Genomic DNA, 12,474 nt, shown 5'->3' with positions numbered 1-12,474 from the left:
AATCGTTTAGATGTTTTGTTAGTTGATCAATAAAGTCTCTGCCAATTTTCCCGTGGGGAACTAAGAAAGTGTTTTTTCGCCATGTAGTGATCTCGTTATACGCATTAACAATTACTGAGGAGTTTATTGATATTGGTGCTCCTGACGATTGACCCCAGACAATAGTTTCCGGCGAGTACACGGGTATATAATCTGGCAAAGAGCCTGGCACCTCCATAGAAATGGTCTCATTCATCTCATCACTCTCTTCTTCAATTGGTTCCCTGGAGGCTTGTGGTGGAGTAGGCGTATGCAGATCCAGCCTGAAAGTCGGTGGTAAATTAGCGTTTTGGCTTCTTTCGTTCTCGTTGTTTTGGTTATATTTGGCACTTGTTGGTGTTTGAGAGCTACCAGAACTAAGGAGTTCGTTTATTACTATTATTAAAAAAATAATAATAATAATAATAATAACAAAAATAACAACAACAATAATAATAATAATAATAATAATAATAATAATAATAATAATAATAATAATAATAATAATAATAATAATAATAATAATAATAATAATAATAATAATAATAATAATAATAATAATAATAATAATAATAATAATAATAATAATAATAATAATAATAATAATAATAATAATAATAATAATAATAATAGTGCCCTTGACAGTGAACTAAATTACAGGGACACATTTAAATACTTATCATCGTTTAGTCGTTTTGTTTTCGTAGCTGCAGGATAAATAAAGCCTTGTCAAATCAGCCATGACGGAATTCCGTGTCCATGGGTTCAAAAACAAAAACAGAAAGTGAAGAGGCATAAACGTTAGTAGGCTTTGAGTATAGTACGAGTTTCTTTATGGGTTCCGGCTCGTCCAAACGTGCAGTTTCACCGAAGTCTGCACAAAGCACGACGAACTCTCCGCAAACCGTGCAAGCGGAGGAATTCACGGAGGACAACTCCCAACGAGTTGTGGTGGTGACTGGTTGTTCATCCGGCATTGGTCTGGCTCTAGCTGTGTTGCTCTCGCACGATGCGGACAAACGATTCAAGGTCTACGCGACTATGCGAAACTTGGGGAAGAAAGATGCTTTGCTGGAGAAATGTTCTGGCGTAGTCGAAGACTTGTTGAATATCAAAGAGCTTGATGTTTGCTCGGACGAGTCTGTCAAGGCTGTCGTTGCTGAAATCGTCGAGAAAGAAGGCCGAATTGATGTCTTGGGTAGGGTCACCATGTTAACACATTATCCACGCCGAATTTCAAAACACAGAGTTACTACCTGATATAGTAGGAAGTCATTTACAGTACAGGCTCGTTCGGTTAATAATAATTAACCTTTTGCTTTTGATTACCGAGAAATACGCAGTCATTTTAGCTAAAATTATAAACTTATCAAACTTATCGTTTATTTGTTCCCTAATAATGCACATACATGCAAAATAAACGATACTAGCACTCACTTGAACCACTTAGTCTTTTAATTAAATTCCTTTTCCTGTTCATTACGAGAAAAACGCCTTCAGTTGCACCAATAGTCAATTAATTAATAAAGCGAAAATACATCCATGTAAACAAAGCGGCATTCATTTGCGCAAAATGCAAATTCAATTTAGGAATTTTATAAAATTCCTAAATTCCTTAAATGTGGTCATTCAATTGCCACATTTATGAATGTACATTTCGCCCAAATGAATGTTGCCTCGTTCAAATAAATGTATTTTCGTTTTATTAATTGACTATTAGCGCAAATTAAGGCGTATTTTCTCGTAATGAACAGCAAAAGGTGTATTTCTATTGTTGTTTTGACTGTTACACTCCAATTGTTTGCGGTTCATTGTCTACACTAAGCTAATTTATCACCATGAAATCTTTATTGCTGTGCGATTAACGGCATATTATTTTTCCTTCCAGTAAATAATGCTGGCATTGGTTTATTTTGTGTCCCTGAATGTGCGACCACTGACGCCATTAACAAAGTATTCGAACCAAACGTGTACGGCCTAATGCGCATGACAAATGCCGTTATACCGCATATGAAGAAACAGCGAGCAGGTCACGTGGTCAATATTGGAAGTGTACTGGGGGTTGTGGGAACGCCCTTTAGCGAGATCTACTGCGCATCAAAGTTCGCTGTTGAGGGTTATGCGGAGGCTATGGCGCCTGTACTTGGCAAGTTTAACATCAAGTAAGTTGAGTCAGCATTTCAGCCTTGGTAGTGTATTAATATTCTCAATACCAGGGGTAAGAACTCTTTTGAAGAGTTTGCTCTTTTTTGTTTGGCGTACGTCTGTAATAGCAAGAATTGTCGAGAAGCGCGATCCTGAACGAGAAAAAAACCCGCGCGCGACAGGGACTTGCCTTTGCCCTTGTTCTCGGGCGTACACCAAGAAAGGTACCGCAAAAAAAACAGTAGCCAAACAAACCGCACAATACTACAGACTTCGCTTACTTTAGGCTATGGACTTGAGCTTGCTTAGTATGGGACTGCAAAGAACCTACTCTATTGCTATTACGGGTGTGCGTCACAAAGGGACTGCAAAAAACTGGAGCCGAACAAGTCGCGCGTAACACTGAACTGACTTGGATTACTCTATTGCTAGTACTGGTGTGCGTCATAAAGGGACTGCAAAAAACCGGAGCCGAACAAACCGGGCAATACGAGCTCGGATTTTTCTTGTTCAAGAACGTGCGACTAATATGGAAAACAGCTGACGAACAAATCAACGTCAATTATCCAGGGTATCTCCCCCTCGTCTCCAATCCCCCAGTTTACCCTTTCCTTGTTCCCTAGTTTCAAGTGACAGTAAAAGTGACTTCGTTGGGAACGGAGAACAAGCGCTAGCATTTATTTGTTTACAAGCAAACCGTCCACATGGTCTAATTTTTTCCTCATTTTTTAAATTCCAGAACCACAATCATAGAACCAGGTCCCGTCGCCACTAACTTCGCGTCCAACGCCAAAGCCATTCGGGATGAGGTAGACATCTCCGGCACAGACGAGCAAACCCAAGCGCTACTCAAATCAGCGCTCACGAAGATGTATCACTCGCTTACTAATTATGGACAGACCCCTGAAGAAATAGCGGAGCTCACAAAGAAGGCTTTGCTTCTGAAGCGGCCGCCGCTAAGACTACAGACCAATAGCAAGTACAGACCTGACCAAGTCGCTGCGAAACTCTCGGATCCCTCGGGCAATAAGATCGTGGAGTTGAGTACTAGCTACTTCTTTCCTGAACAGTAGAGTCAGTGGTACTGCCAGTGTGCATAAGTATAAACCCACTCACATACTATCACGAAGATCGCAATTTGATTGGCTCCCGTACTCAATATCTATTGAGCCATAGATAGTGAATAGCGAAAAAGCCGGCCAAAAGCAGTTATTTATTACTGATTTATTAAAATCGTAATTTTTTCGAAGATAATATCGAGTCGATTTATGCTTTAACAATTGGACAAAAAATACAGTAATTTTTAAGGAGAAAGGGCATTTTACCCCCCATCTCCCCTCTGGAAATTCCTGGGCCTTTGAACCCCCCACCCCCCGGGACTTTCCAATCCCCTCAATGGGGTGGGGACGGTGGGGGGTGGGGTGGGGTATGGATATTTTATGGAACTACACAATGCGACAATTGCGACTTTTTTTTTTAATTGATGGGACTTTTTGTAAAGTGTCATTGAAATTTGAGCTTTTCGTCCCTGAGCCCATACATAGCGCTAAGATGATCAAGGAAATCTAAAAAGCCAAAATCTTGGTATATTTTTTCCGGTCTCACGGTATTTGTGTTTTTAAAATTAGTCCGTAATACCAGGAACCGATTGCCATTGTAAAAAATTGTGTCTTCTATTTCTATCTAGAATTCCGAATTTTCCAGGTTTTTCATGTACATGATGTTCCGGTCCAACCCCATAATTCCACAGATTTTACATGTACATGATGTTCCGGTCAAGCCCCATATTTCACAGATTTTACATGTACATGATGTTCCGGTCCAGCCCCATAAGTTCACAGATTTTACATGTACATGATGTTCCGGTCCAGCCCTTTTTGGTAAGTTGTTTTTCAATGATACCCGCCTTGTGTCACACCGTCGTCGGCACGGGCCTGGTGGCCCACAAAACACAGTAGTACTAGCATGGCCTTCCCCGTCTCAAACCCTGCGGTATCATAGTCGGCAACACCTGGGCGCCTTCTTGGGGGATTAACGAAGAATTCAGTAAATAAGTTGTTCGAGTGCTCCTTGTTGGTAAATTCAAAGGGAAGTTTGCAGAATTGGTTGTCAGCACAATATGGTTAAACCTAGCTAGGAGTCTAGCTAGCCCTGTTTAGATTTTCCATATATTAATTTCCTTTTTTACACCCAGCAACAACCAGGGTATTAAAACAAACACCGACACGGTGTAAAACTTAGATGAAAATAGAAATAAAATAACACTTAATACTGAACACTCAGACGCACAAAAAATAACAAGGTTAAACGCGCTACTGTCGCATGTACATAACAAGGATAAACGCGCTACTGTCGCATGTACATGACAAGGATAAACACCCGCTACTGTCGCATGTACATGACAAGGATAAACCCGCTACTGTCGCATGTACATGACAAGGTTAAACCCGCTACTGTCGCATGTACATGACAAGGATAAACGCGCTACTGTCGCATGTACATGACAAGGATAAACACCCGCTACTGTCGCATGTACATGACAAGGATAAACACCCGCTACTGTCGCATGTACATGACAAGGATAAACCCGCTACTGTCGCATGTACATAACAAGGATAAACGCGCTACTGTCGCATGTACATGACAAGGATAAACCCGCTACTGTCGCATGTACATGACAAGGATAAACCCGCTACTGTCGCATGTACATGACAAGGATAAACCCGCTACTGTCGCATGTACAATTTGTATTCAAGTGAGAAATCACAAATTTAATAATAACAGACGATGATCCGTATACAGACTGAATTGTTGTCTCTGTTATTATATACATTGTTACAATGTATGTATATTTGATTAAACTTCGTTTGAAAAGTAAACTATACTCTGGGTAATATTATGGGTATATCCTGAGAAATGTAACGATGTTTGTTGAATTGTATAGCAGTGATTATTATGTCCACGGAGAAGGGAGATACAATTGGATGGAGGTGAATTTCTTCGTTTTGTAGAAAATGTTATATGATGCGTGAATATGTTTATGACGTATACATAAATATATACTAGTGTTTAATCTATGTAACCAGGAACTGGCTAGGAGGGATTACAAAATCTCGCCAAAAATCTTGCTTCGGGCCAGTTATTATCACAATATCAGTAGCAGTATCTACCTTAAATTGTTCCTACGTTTCTTTTACTTTCTTTTGAAAAATAAGTCAATATCAGCTGGAGTTCTGACCGGGTTCCCTGTGTTTGGCAAGAAACCTGCGCTTTCTCTCATCTCCGAGCACAGAAAACCACGTGGATGTGACGTCATCACGCGTTCGCCTGGGTTGTATCGTACGTTCCAGGGGTGGTTGCTCTGCTCCGTATGTTGGTGGTGATGTCAGGTAGCGTGGCAGTACTACATTCCAACGAACCCTCAACTTCAGCCAAGTGATCATCATCAAACTTCTCGTACCCAGTCCTCACGAGGTCACGCTTTGGTAATAGCGATTTAGGGCTTTTTAGACAACTAAAAAAATACAGTGAAAATGTAACGAATTCAGTTTATTTATAAACACAAGGGAGTTCAATGTAGGGAAAATGCTTAAACAGAAGTATTTTTTTACGAAACCTGTCCAAAGGTACACCTATTTAGAGTGGCGTTTACATACGAAGAAAACGCTGTCGTTTTGAGGGACTGGTACCGAGGACTCTTATTTTCTTTTCTGATACTTTCTCTATTGACCAAAGATGGCCACAGTCACTGTTTTTCTCTTCTGATTACAAGTCATAAAGTTTACGAAGCACCTGCGGTAGGCAACCTTAAAAATGACAAGAATCATGCAGTTTTTCCAAATAAGGAATATATTAGTTTCCTTATATGGAAGTGACCGCGTTTGGCAAAAACAACAATTTTTGGCTAAATTTTCTTGGTATGCAAACAACTAGTGAGCAATAAGTTTTATTCAAGTATTTTCTTTCGCTATCATTATTCTTAAGTTTATAAGTTTGAAAATACTGTTCTGGTTTCGAATATTTCTAATATTTTCAAAGCTAGATATTTAGGAATTGTGATTCGCGTGTGAGCAATTCATTAGGAAACAAGTATTTTATTGAAGTATAAAATCATTTTTATCGAAATAACTTAACACCAATATAAGCCTGGCCTTGCGTATGGGCATACCAGGCGCGTACACAGGGGGGTGCGCAGTGCGCACCAAAAAGTGGGTAATTTCTTATTTAGGAATCTCCAAATTCTATGCTTTTTCCCTATGATTCTTATGACTGCGCACCCCCCCCCCCCCCTCAGTCAATCCTTGGTATGCGCCTGCGCCTGTATACAGCTGGGATACTTACAACTCACCAGATAAGAATGAATGGAATCCACGTGATGATTGCCCCAAGAAAGAACACAAAGCCTGGAAAGTGAAACTTGAGAGAGGCAGGGTAGAGTGAGTTGAACAGAAACGTACCACACAAATGACACAACATTTCCAGAGAGGCCACTGCTGAGAATAAGGCTCCTAAAAAAAGGCAAATAATATTGGATTATTTTTTTATGTTTGTTAAACCATAATAAATGGCAAAATTTGATAAATGACAGTTCTGCGTCCGAAAGGCACATTATTTATACGTGCCTACCCTCATTTATTTTCTAGAGTTATTAGAAAATGGACCAGTAGGGGCGTGGCTGTACAACCCAGTTTTCTTATTGTCTCTGTCTCGTGCCCCTCCCGGTATTTCCAGGCCCACTGAGTCCCTGATGTAAGCATCTGGTATTGAATCTCAATTGTCAGGCATGGTCACCATTACCTTGTTCATCCTGGCTGACTATTCTTGACATTATCCCACGCAAGATCGGTACCACACATCCCATGAAAAGGCCAGCGAAAGGAACTGTACCAAAGGAGATAATGCAGTTACCGCTTGTATCACTAAAGATACTGTAATGTTAAGATTGTGGCCTAACCTAGACAAAAAAAACTGCAACAAGCAAAACTTATCACGTTTTCTTATGGATGGCAGACTCGCGCACTCTGGCCTCGGCTTACCCTTTCGAGTCAGCCAGAAAGTTCCTATGTCGGAAAAGGCTTATTTCACTTGAAAGAATTTATTTTTTCGTTGTTCTCTGGCATGACGACGGAAGCAATTTTTGTGTTTGTTTTGCAACTAAAAAAAGTCTAATCTAATTAACGCTTCCTTTATAATGAACACCTTCTATTTAATGAACGCCCACTCTCTTACAAAAGGTGTATTTAACACCCCCTCCCTTACTTCCCTTACTCCCCGCCTAAAAATAAGCGACATTGAAGTGCCGTTAACATAAACCAAATGTAATTGACTTCTTGCTTTATTAAGGTAAATAAGTAACAGCCCAGCAATTAATGAACAGTTATCAGTACTGGATGAGCCTTTTATGTCCATTGCTACAGCATCTTATTGTTATAGTGGTATAGTGTTATAATAAACGCCTCTCCCTAATAAAAGCCCCCTGTCTATCAAAACCCCTCTTGGACATTGAAATCTAATAAGCACCCCAATGTTGTTTATTAGATTATTTACGGTACGTGGTAAGTCGCCTATTGACGGCAGTGCAAAAGCTAACACGTTTGAAATCTCACGCAATAAATAAGGTAGCAAAAGATAGTTTTTTCTATTAGTCATTATCAGTTCAAAAAGCCAGAGAAAATACAGAGAACAAAGTACTTTCTTCATATATATTTGCTAATATTTGATAATAACAAAAAACCCAGGATACTTTTATTGATAAATGATAAAAAACAGCATGGAGTAACTAAACATTGAAAAAATAAAATTCTAAATAGTGCTTACCTAGAAATACGATAAAAATCTTGGTTGAGAATCCGAACAGAATATATGATGCCATGGTAGACAGCATACCAACACGACTGATGTTTATCACCGACAACCACCGCCCAAGAACTTTAATCCCAAGTACAGCACCAACACCAATGGACAAATAACGAAGAGCAGACAAATACCCAACAAGCTTAGGAGAAAAGCACAATGGAGTGTGAAGGACAAAAAGCACAATTACCCCTGCTACACCTTGTAAGATGAGGTTCGTGACTCCTGAACTTAGAGTTAGAAGAAATAAGTTCCTCCGACCCCCCTCTCTTGGGGTCATGTAGACTTTGTAAACATTCTGAAGGCTGCGACAACTGCAGAAAGCTGTTTTGTTTTGAATCACGTCTGGTGGTCTCGATTCAGGGACAATGGCAATGACGAGGATGCAGGACAAGCTAAGGCAAGACAGGATGAACCAGTATGGGATGATGAAGCTGTATTTCTCTATCCACAATCCACTGGTGAGTTGACTAACCATGGCACCAAAGAATACCATAAACTCCAAAATAGCTGAAAAACAATTGTGATAGTGTTCCATAGGTAATACTGGCTAAGCTAGGATTTGCTGTGGAGGGTGTAAGGAATAAGAGGGAAAGATATATATATATATATATATATCAGGCGAAAAAATGCAAAAAAAATTCAATTTGCAAAATCTTAAGTATCTGGCAAATACAAGATTAACACAAAGGAATTTTATTGTTACCATGTTATTATTCCCATGTTGTGTGATGCTAAGAGTAGCATTCATTTTATTTGATGGGATGTTGAATGGTTGTTTTCCAGAGGGCTTGTTTACACATTTACTTCTGACAACTCCATGCAGAGTGAAGTATTGGCAATCAACTAGGGCAGGAGTAGGATTAAGTAGGGGTTAGCTATACTTTGGTGCAGGCTCTTTCCCTAGGGGATTTCAAAATTGTATAATATCCATTCATTTTAATATAAAAAAAATACAATTCACAAGCATAATAACTTCTGTCCCCTTTATGTTAAAATTCAAGTTTTACCCCATTCCTCTTGGGAGATCCACCCCTTACTGTACACATTTTGGTGCCAAAGTGCACCCCTTTTGCCTAGATCCTGCCTTCAGCAAGGATCTCTTTAAATACCTACCTAGTCTTAGTGATCTCTGGTCCTCATGTGTTGTGTCTGCTATATAGGCCATGGTACCCATGATAATTGTAGTGAAACTTCCACAGAGGCCGTTTAAAGAAGCCCCAACAAACAACACATAGATAGGCCACTCAAAGTACATGACTAAGATGACAACAATGGACTCTAGGGTGCTTCCAAGAGCAGGAAGGAACAGGGCAGGTCTACGTCCTCGAGAATCTGTCCAGCTGCCAATTAAAAGTGACATGACGACTGAAGGGAGTGCAGCAAACATCACAATACCAAGATGTACATATGATGCCAAAGATTGCACCTAAAAGTGTAAAAAATATTTTCATTATGATAAGAGAATCGCTCAAGTACCAGTTGTTAGGTAGTGGTAACTGTGAGCCAGAACACCAGACAGGCTGGAGGGGGAGAGGGCAAGGGATTTTCCCATTCCCTGTATGTAGGCAGTAACTTTTAGCTACTTTTCTAAGGGTGATTCAAAGTGTCTGCTAAATATAAAATATGTTGATACTGTAACTGCAATTACAGCACTGAAGGGCTGCAAGTTCTACTGTATTTTCAAAACTATGGAACCTGAAGTTGTACAACTGTTTACCCCCAAATATAGGAAAGGATCCAGAATTTTATAATGGATGATGTAAAGGATCTGGATATAAATTTGCAATTTTATTTGACAAGTGTAGGAGCCTGCTCGTGAGGCCTAACAGGATTTGCTAGATCACTGTATTGTTCTATTGTATTCCTGTTCTATTGTTTTGCTACCCATTGTTTTGTCTGTGGTGCATCAATCCAATGTGGTAAAATCTTCTAATAGCTTCTACATGACCCTTTTATTTGTTATATATTCCATAAACAACAAAAAGACATGCAGAATGCACCAATCCACACCTTTTGTATCCACCCCTACAAATTCATTCTTGTATTATGTTATATGTTATCTCACCTCTTGCTCTATATGCTGCATTGTTGCATTCAGTATAGTAATATTTCCACATCCTGTCTTTTTATGGGCATCATATGGAAAGCCTTTGGACTTTGCAATCCTGGAGTAGACGTACTGTTGGATTACTGGGACATGCATAAAGAGGCCATATGCATATAGGAACACTACTATTTCTGGTGTTCTCCATTTCAGCTTCTGGAAATTCACCATTTTTATTAAATCAACTAGTTTCTTGAAAAATTGGAGCCTGTTTCTTGTTTACCTAAGATAAAATGAGAAAGTAAAAACTGGATTGTAAAAACACAACCTGTCATACTGAAGAGTGAATGTTAGTAATGAAAATAATTTAAAATCAAGAGAACTGCTGTAAAAGATCTATTTCTTTAGTCCTCGTCTTTTTAAAGCCTCACTATCCTATTAGGCACCCCTTACAAAAGTTAAACGAATCTGAGTCTGAAAAAAAAAACGCTTTTTACTTTCCAGTCGATTTGCAGTCAAATTCTTCTTGTAACTAGAAGAGCTGATCCTACGATCCCATTCCAACCCTTTTCGAAAAGAATACTTCCCCAACATTAAAACCGAAACAAATAGCTGATGACAAAACAATAAGTAAGTCATTAAGTATTGCTCAAGAACGGCACAATATTTACAAATATACAGGACCGTAGTCAGAAGGGGGCAAAGACCGCCCCTAGAAGACCATGGATTTTACAAAAACTTATAAAAGTCGAAGCAAATAAAAGAAATCGCTGAGGCTTGTCTTCCCAAACAAAATTTTTTAGCTACGGCCTTGAATGTTGAATGGTATCTCCCAGATGGCTAATCCCTTCCGTGCAAACAGAGGCCTCTATTCGATAAGCTAAATACAGAGATCTTAGAGGCCTTTGCTCGCAGGAAAGTCATATTCATGACAGTGCCACGACGGTAAATATCACTTACATTCACTTCTTTTAGACTGAAGACTGTACGACAATAGGGCAGAGGTCTCCTGTCCCAAACAGAAGTTTATTTTCCTTCTATGGAAATTTTCACGTGACAGGCGTGACAGCCGAATCGGGAATCAAGAGGGTAGGGCTGGGAGGTTAAAAACATGCTACTTGACTGTGTTACAAACAGCTAAAAAGAAAAGCATCAAATTCTTGCGTCAATCACTAAAAATCATATATGGTGTGTTTCAGCTTTACAATAGAATTGTACAATTAAAAACATTTTTGTTAGCGACAAATTGACCTAGCCTACCATGGATAGAAAAATATTTGGCCTCAATCACAAATTGTATGTTCCAGTCCCCCCAGTTCTCATGGCTTTCAAAATGGCGGACGACCTTGTTAGTTCTTTGGAGTCATCTCTTCAAGTAAGAATAATGCCTTATTCGATCGCTTTGGTATTTGGATTTTTACGTTTGCTACCAGCAAGTATTTATTTAATTTCAGTCCTGTGTTTCGCTTCTGCTGTCAAATGAAGGAATTGAGAAAGGACAACATCACAACGACAACACAAAAGGTTTACTTAAGTATATCTTACTGTAACTTATATAAAGACAACCTTTACATGTTTCTTTTCTAGAACACTCCCTTTTCCACTCGTCTATATTATTGTGTTTGATCTAAACCATCTAGAAGAACTTTTGTTATCTTTTCTGCATCCATTCTTTCTAGTAATTTTTCTAAAATTTTCTTTTCTTTCAGGAGTGGAATTTACAATCACTAAGTTTTTAAAGAATGCCCAGGCGTTAGAGGCGGATTTCCTGAACAAACAGATGTACATTAGATTAAACCAGCCCCAAGAAACGACAAAACAGGTATACTAGGGGTGGTGAAATACTGGTAACAAAGCCCCCTGCTCCAAATCTTGGTTACAACACAAACTTGTTGACCAAAGTGAGAAGCTAGGTTTTAGGATTTTGAGATTTGTCTTGTGTTCTCAGAATATAAAAGTCCAGTTAACTTTTCATATAAATCAGTTACTTTTCAATGTTTCTGATAAGTCTAAATATCAATCTCAAATTAGCAGACTCTGTTATGATCAATTTTAAACATGATAAAAATGTTATATCTAAAACATTTTAAAATTTAACCTTCAGGAGGTTGGTCACCTTAAAACCGAACTCGCCCAGAAGGAAGAGTTGCTAAATAAATTGTCTGAAAGAGTTGACTACTGGAATAAAATCCTTGATGATCTTCAACGCAAGCAGACAGAAATTGAAGCAGCAGACAGAAAGATTCCCCAAGTGCAAACATCAGCCCAGAAAACCTTATGACCGATAATTATCTGATTAGCGTTTTGTAAATATATAAAGACAAATAAACTTTTGTTACACTCCTAGCCTGAACTGCTGACATTTATCTAGAAACTCTTGGAGATTTTGCGGCAATTTTGTAAAGGATCTA

General features: G+C 38.9%; 3 protein-coding genes across 4 annotated transcripts; 2 read left to right on the top strand and 1 right to left on the bottom strand.

The window, feature by feature from the left end:
- Positions 1–726: 726 nt before the first annotated feature.
- On the top strand, positions 727–3,417 carry LOC5514609 (retinol dehydrogenase 8). Its single transcript, XM_001634789.3, has 3 exons — positions 727–1,216; positions 1,907–2,180; positions 2,903–3,417. Exons 1-3 carry the CDS (start codon positions 853–855, stop codon positions 3,234–3,236), a joined length of 972 nt encoding a protein of 323 aa, XP_001634839.2. The 5' UTR covers positions 727–852; the 3' UTR covers positions 3,237–3,417.
- A 1,496-nt stretch (positions 3,418–4,913) lies between these two features.
- LOC5514663 (proton-coupled folate transporter) lies at positions 4,914–11,370 on the bottom strand. 2 transcript variants are annotated; one of them, XM_001634721.3, is made up of 7 exons: positions 11,024–11,349; positions 10,085–10,346; positions 9,133–9,445; positions 7,981–8,526; positions 6,961–7,044; positions 6,512–6,671; positions 4,914–5,677 (listed from the first exon to the last, which is right to left on the bottom strand). In XM_001634721.3, exons 2-7 carry the CDS (start codon positions 10,292–10,294, stop codon positions 5,479–5,481), a joined length of 1,512 nt encoding a protein of 503 aa, XP_001634771.3. In that variant the 5' UTR covers positions 10,295–10,346; positions 11,024–11,349; the 3' UTR covers positions 4,914–5,478. The 2 variants fall into 2 exon arrangements, with proteins under 2 accessions (XP_001634771.3, XP_048585472.1); XM_048729515.1 differs by lacking the exon at positions 4,914–5,677 and adding an exon at positions 5,875–5,969 and having other exon boundaries at positions 11,024–11,370.
- LOC5514608 lies at positions 11,131–12,409 on the top strand. The gene is made up of 5 exons (XM_048729516.1): positions 11,131–11,152; positions 11,371–11,438; positions 11,518–11,587; positions 11,773–11,885; positions 12,168–12,409. Exons 2-5 carry the CDS (start codon positions 11,385–11,387, stop codon positions 12,342–12,344), a joined length of 414 nt encoding a protein of 137 aa, XP_048585473.1. The 5' UTR covers positions 11,131–11,152; positions 11,371–11,384; the 3' UTR covers positions 12,345–12,409.
- The last annotated feature ends 65 nt before the right edge of the window (positions 12,410–12,474 follow it).

The sequence above is a fragment of the Nematostella vectensis genome, chromosome 6 (genome assembly GCF_932526225.1).
Source record: "Nematostella vectensis chromosome 6, jaNemVect1.1, whole genome shotgun sequence".
NCBI classification, from domain to species: domain Eukaryota; kingdom Metazoa; phylum Cnidaria; class Anthozoa; order Actiniaria; family Edwardsiidae; genus Nematostella; species Nematostella vectensis.
The sequence above is the reverse complement of the archived record's forward strand: the minus strand, read 5'-3'. Positions and strand labels throughout refer to the sequence as shown.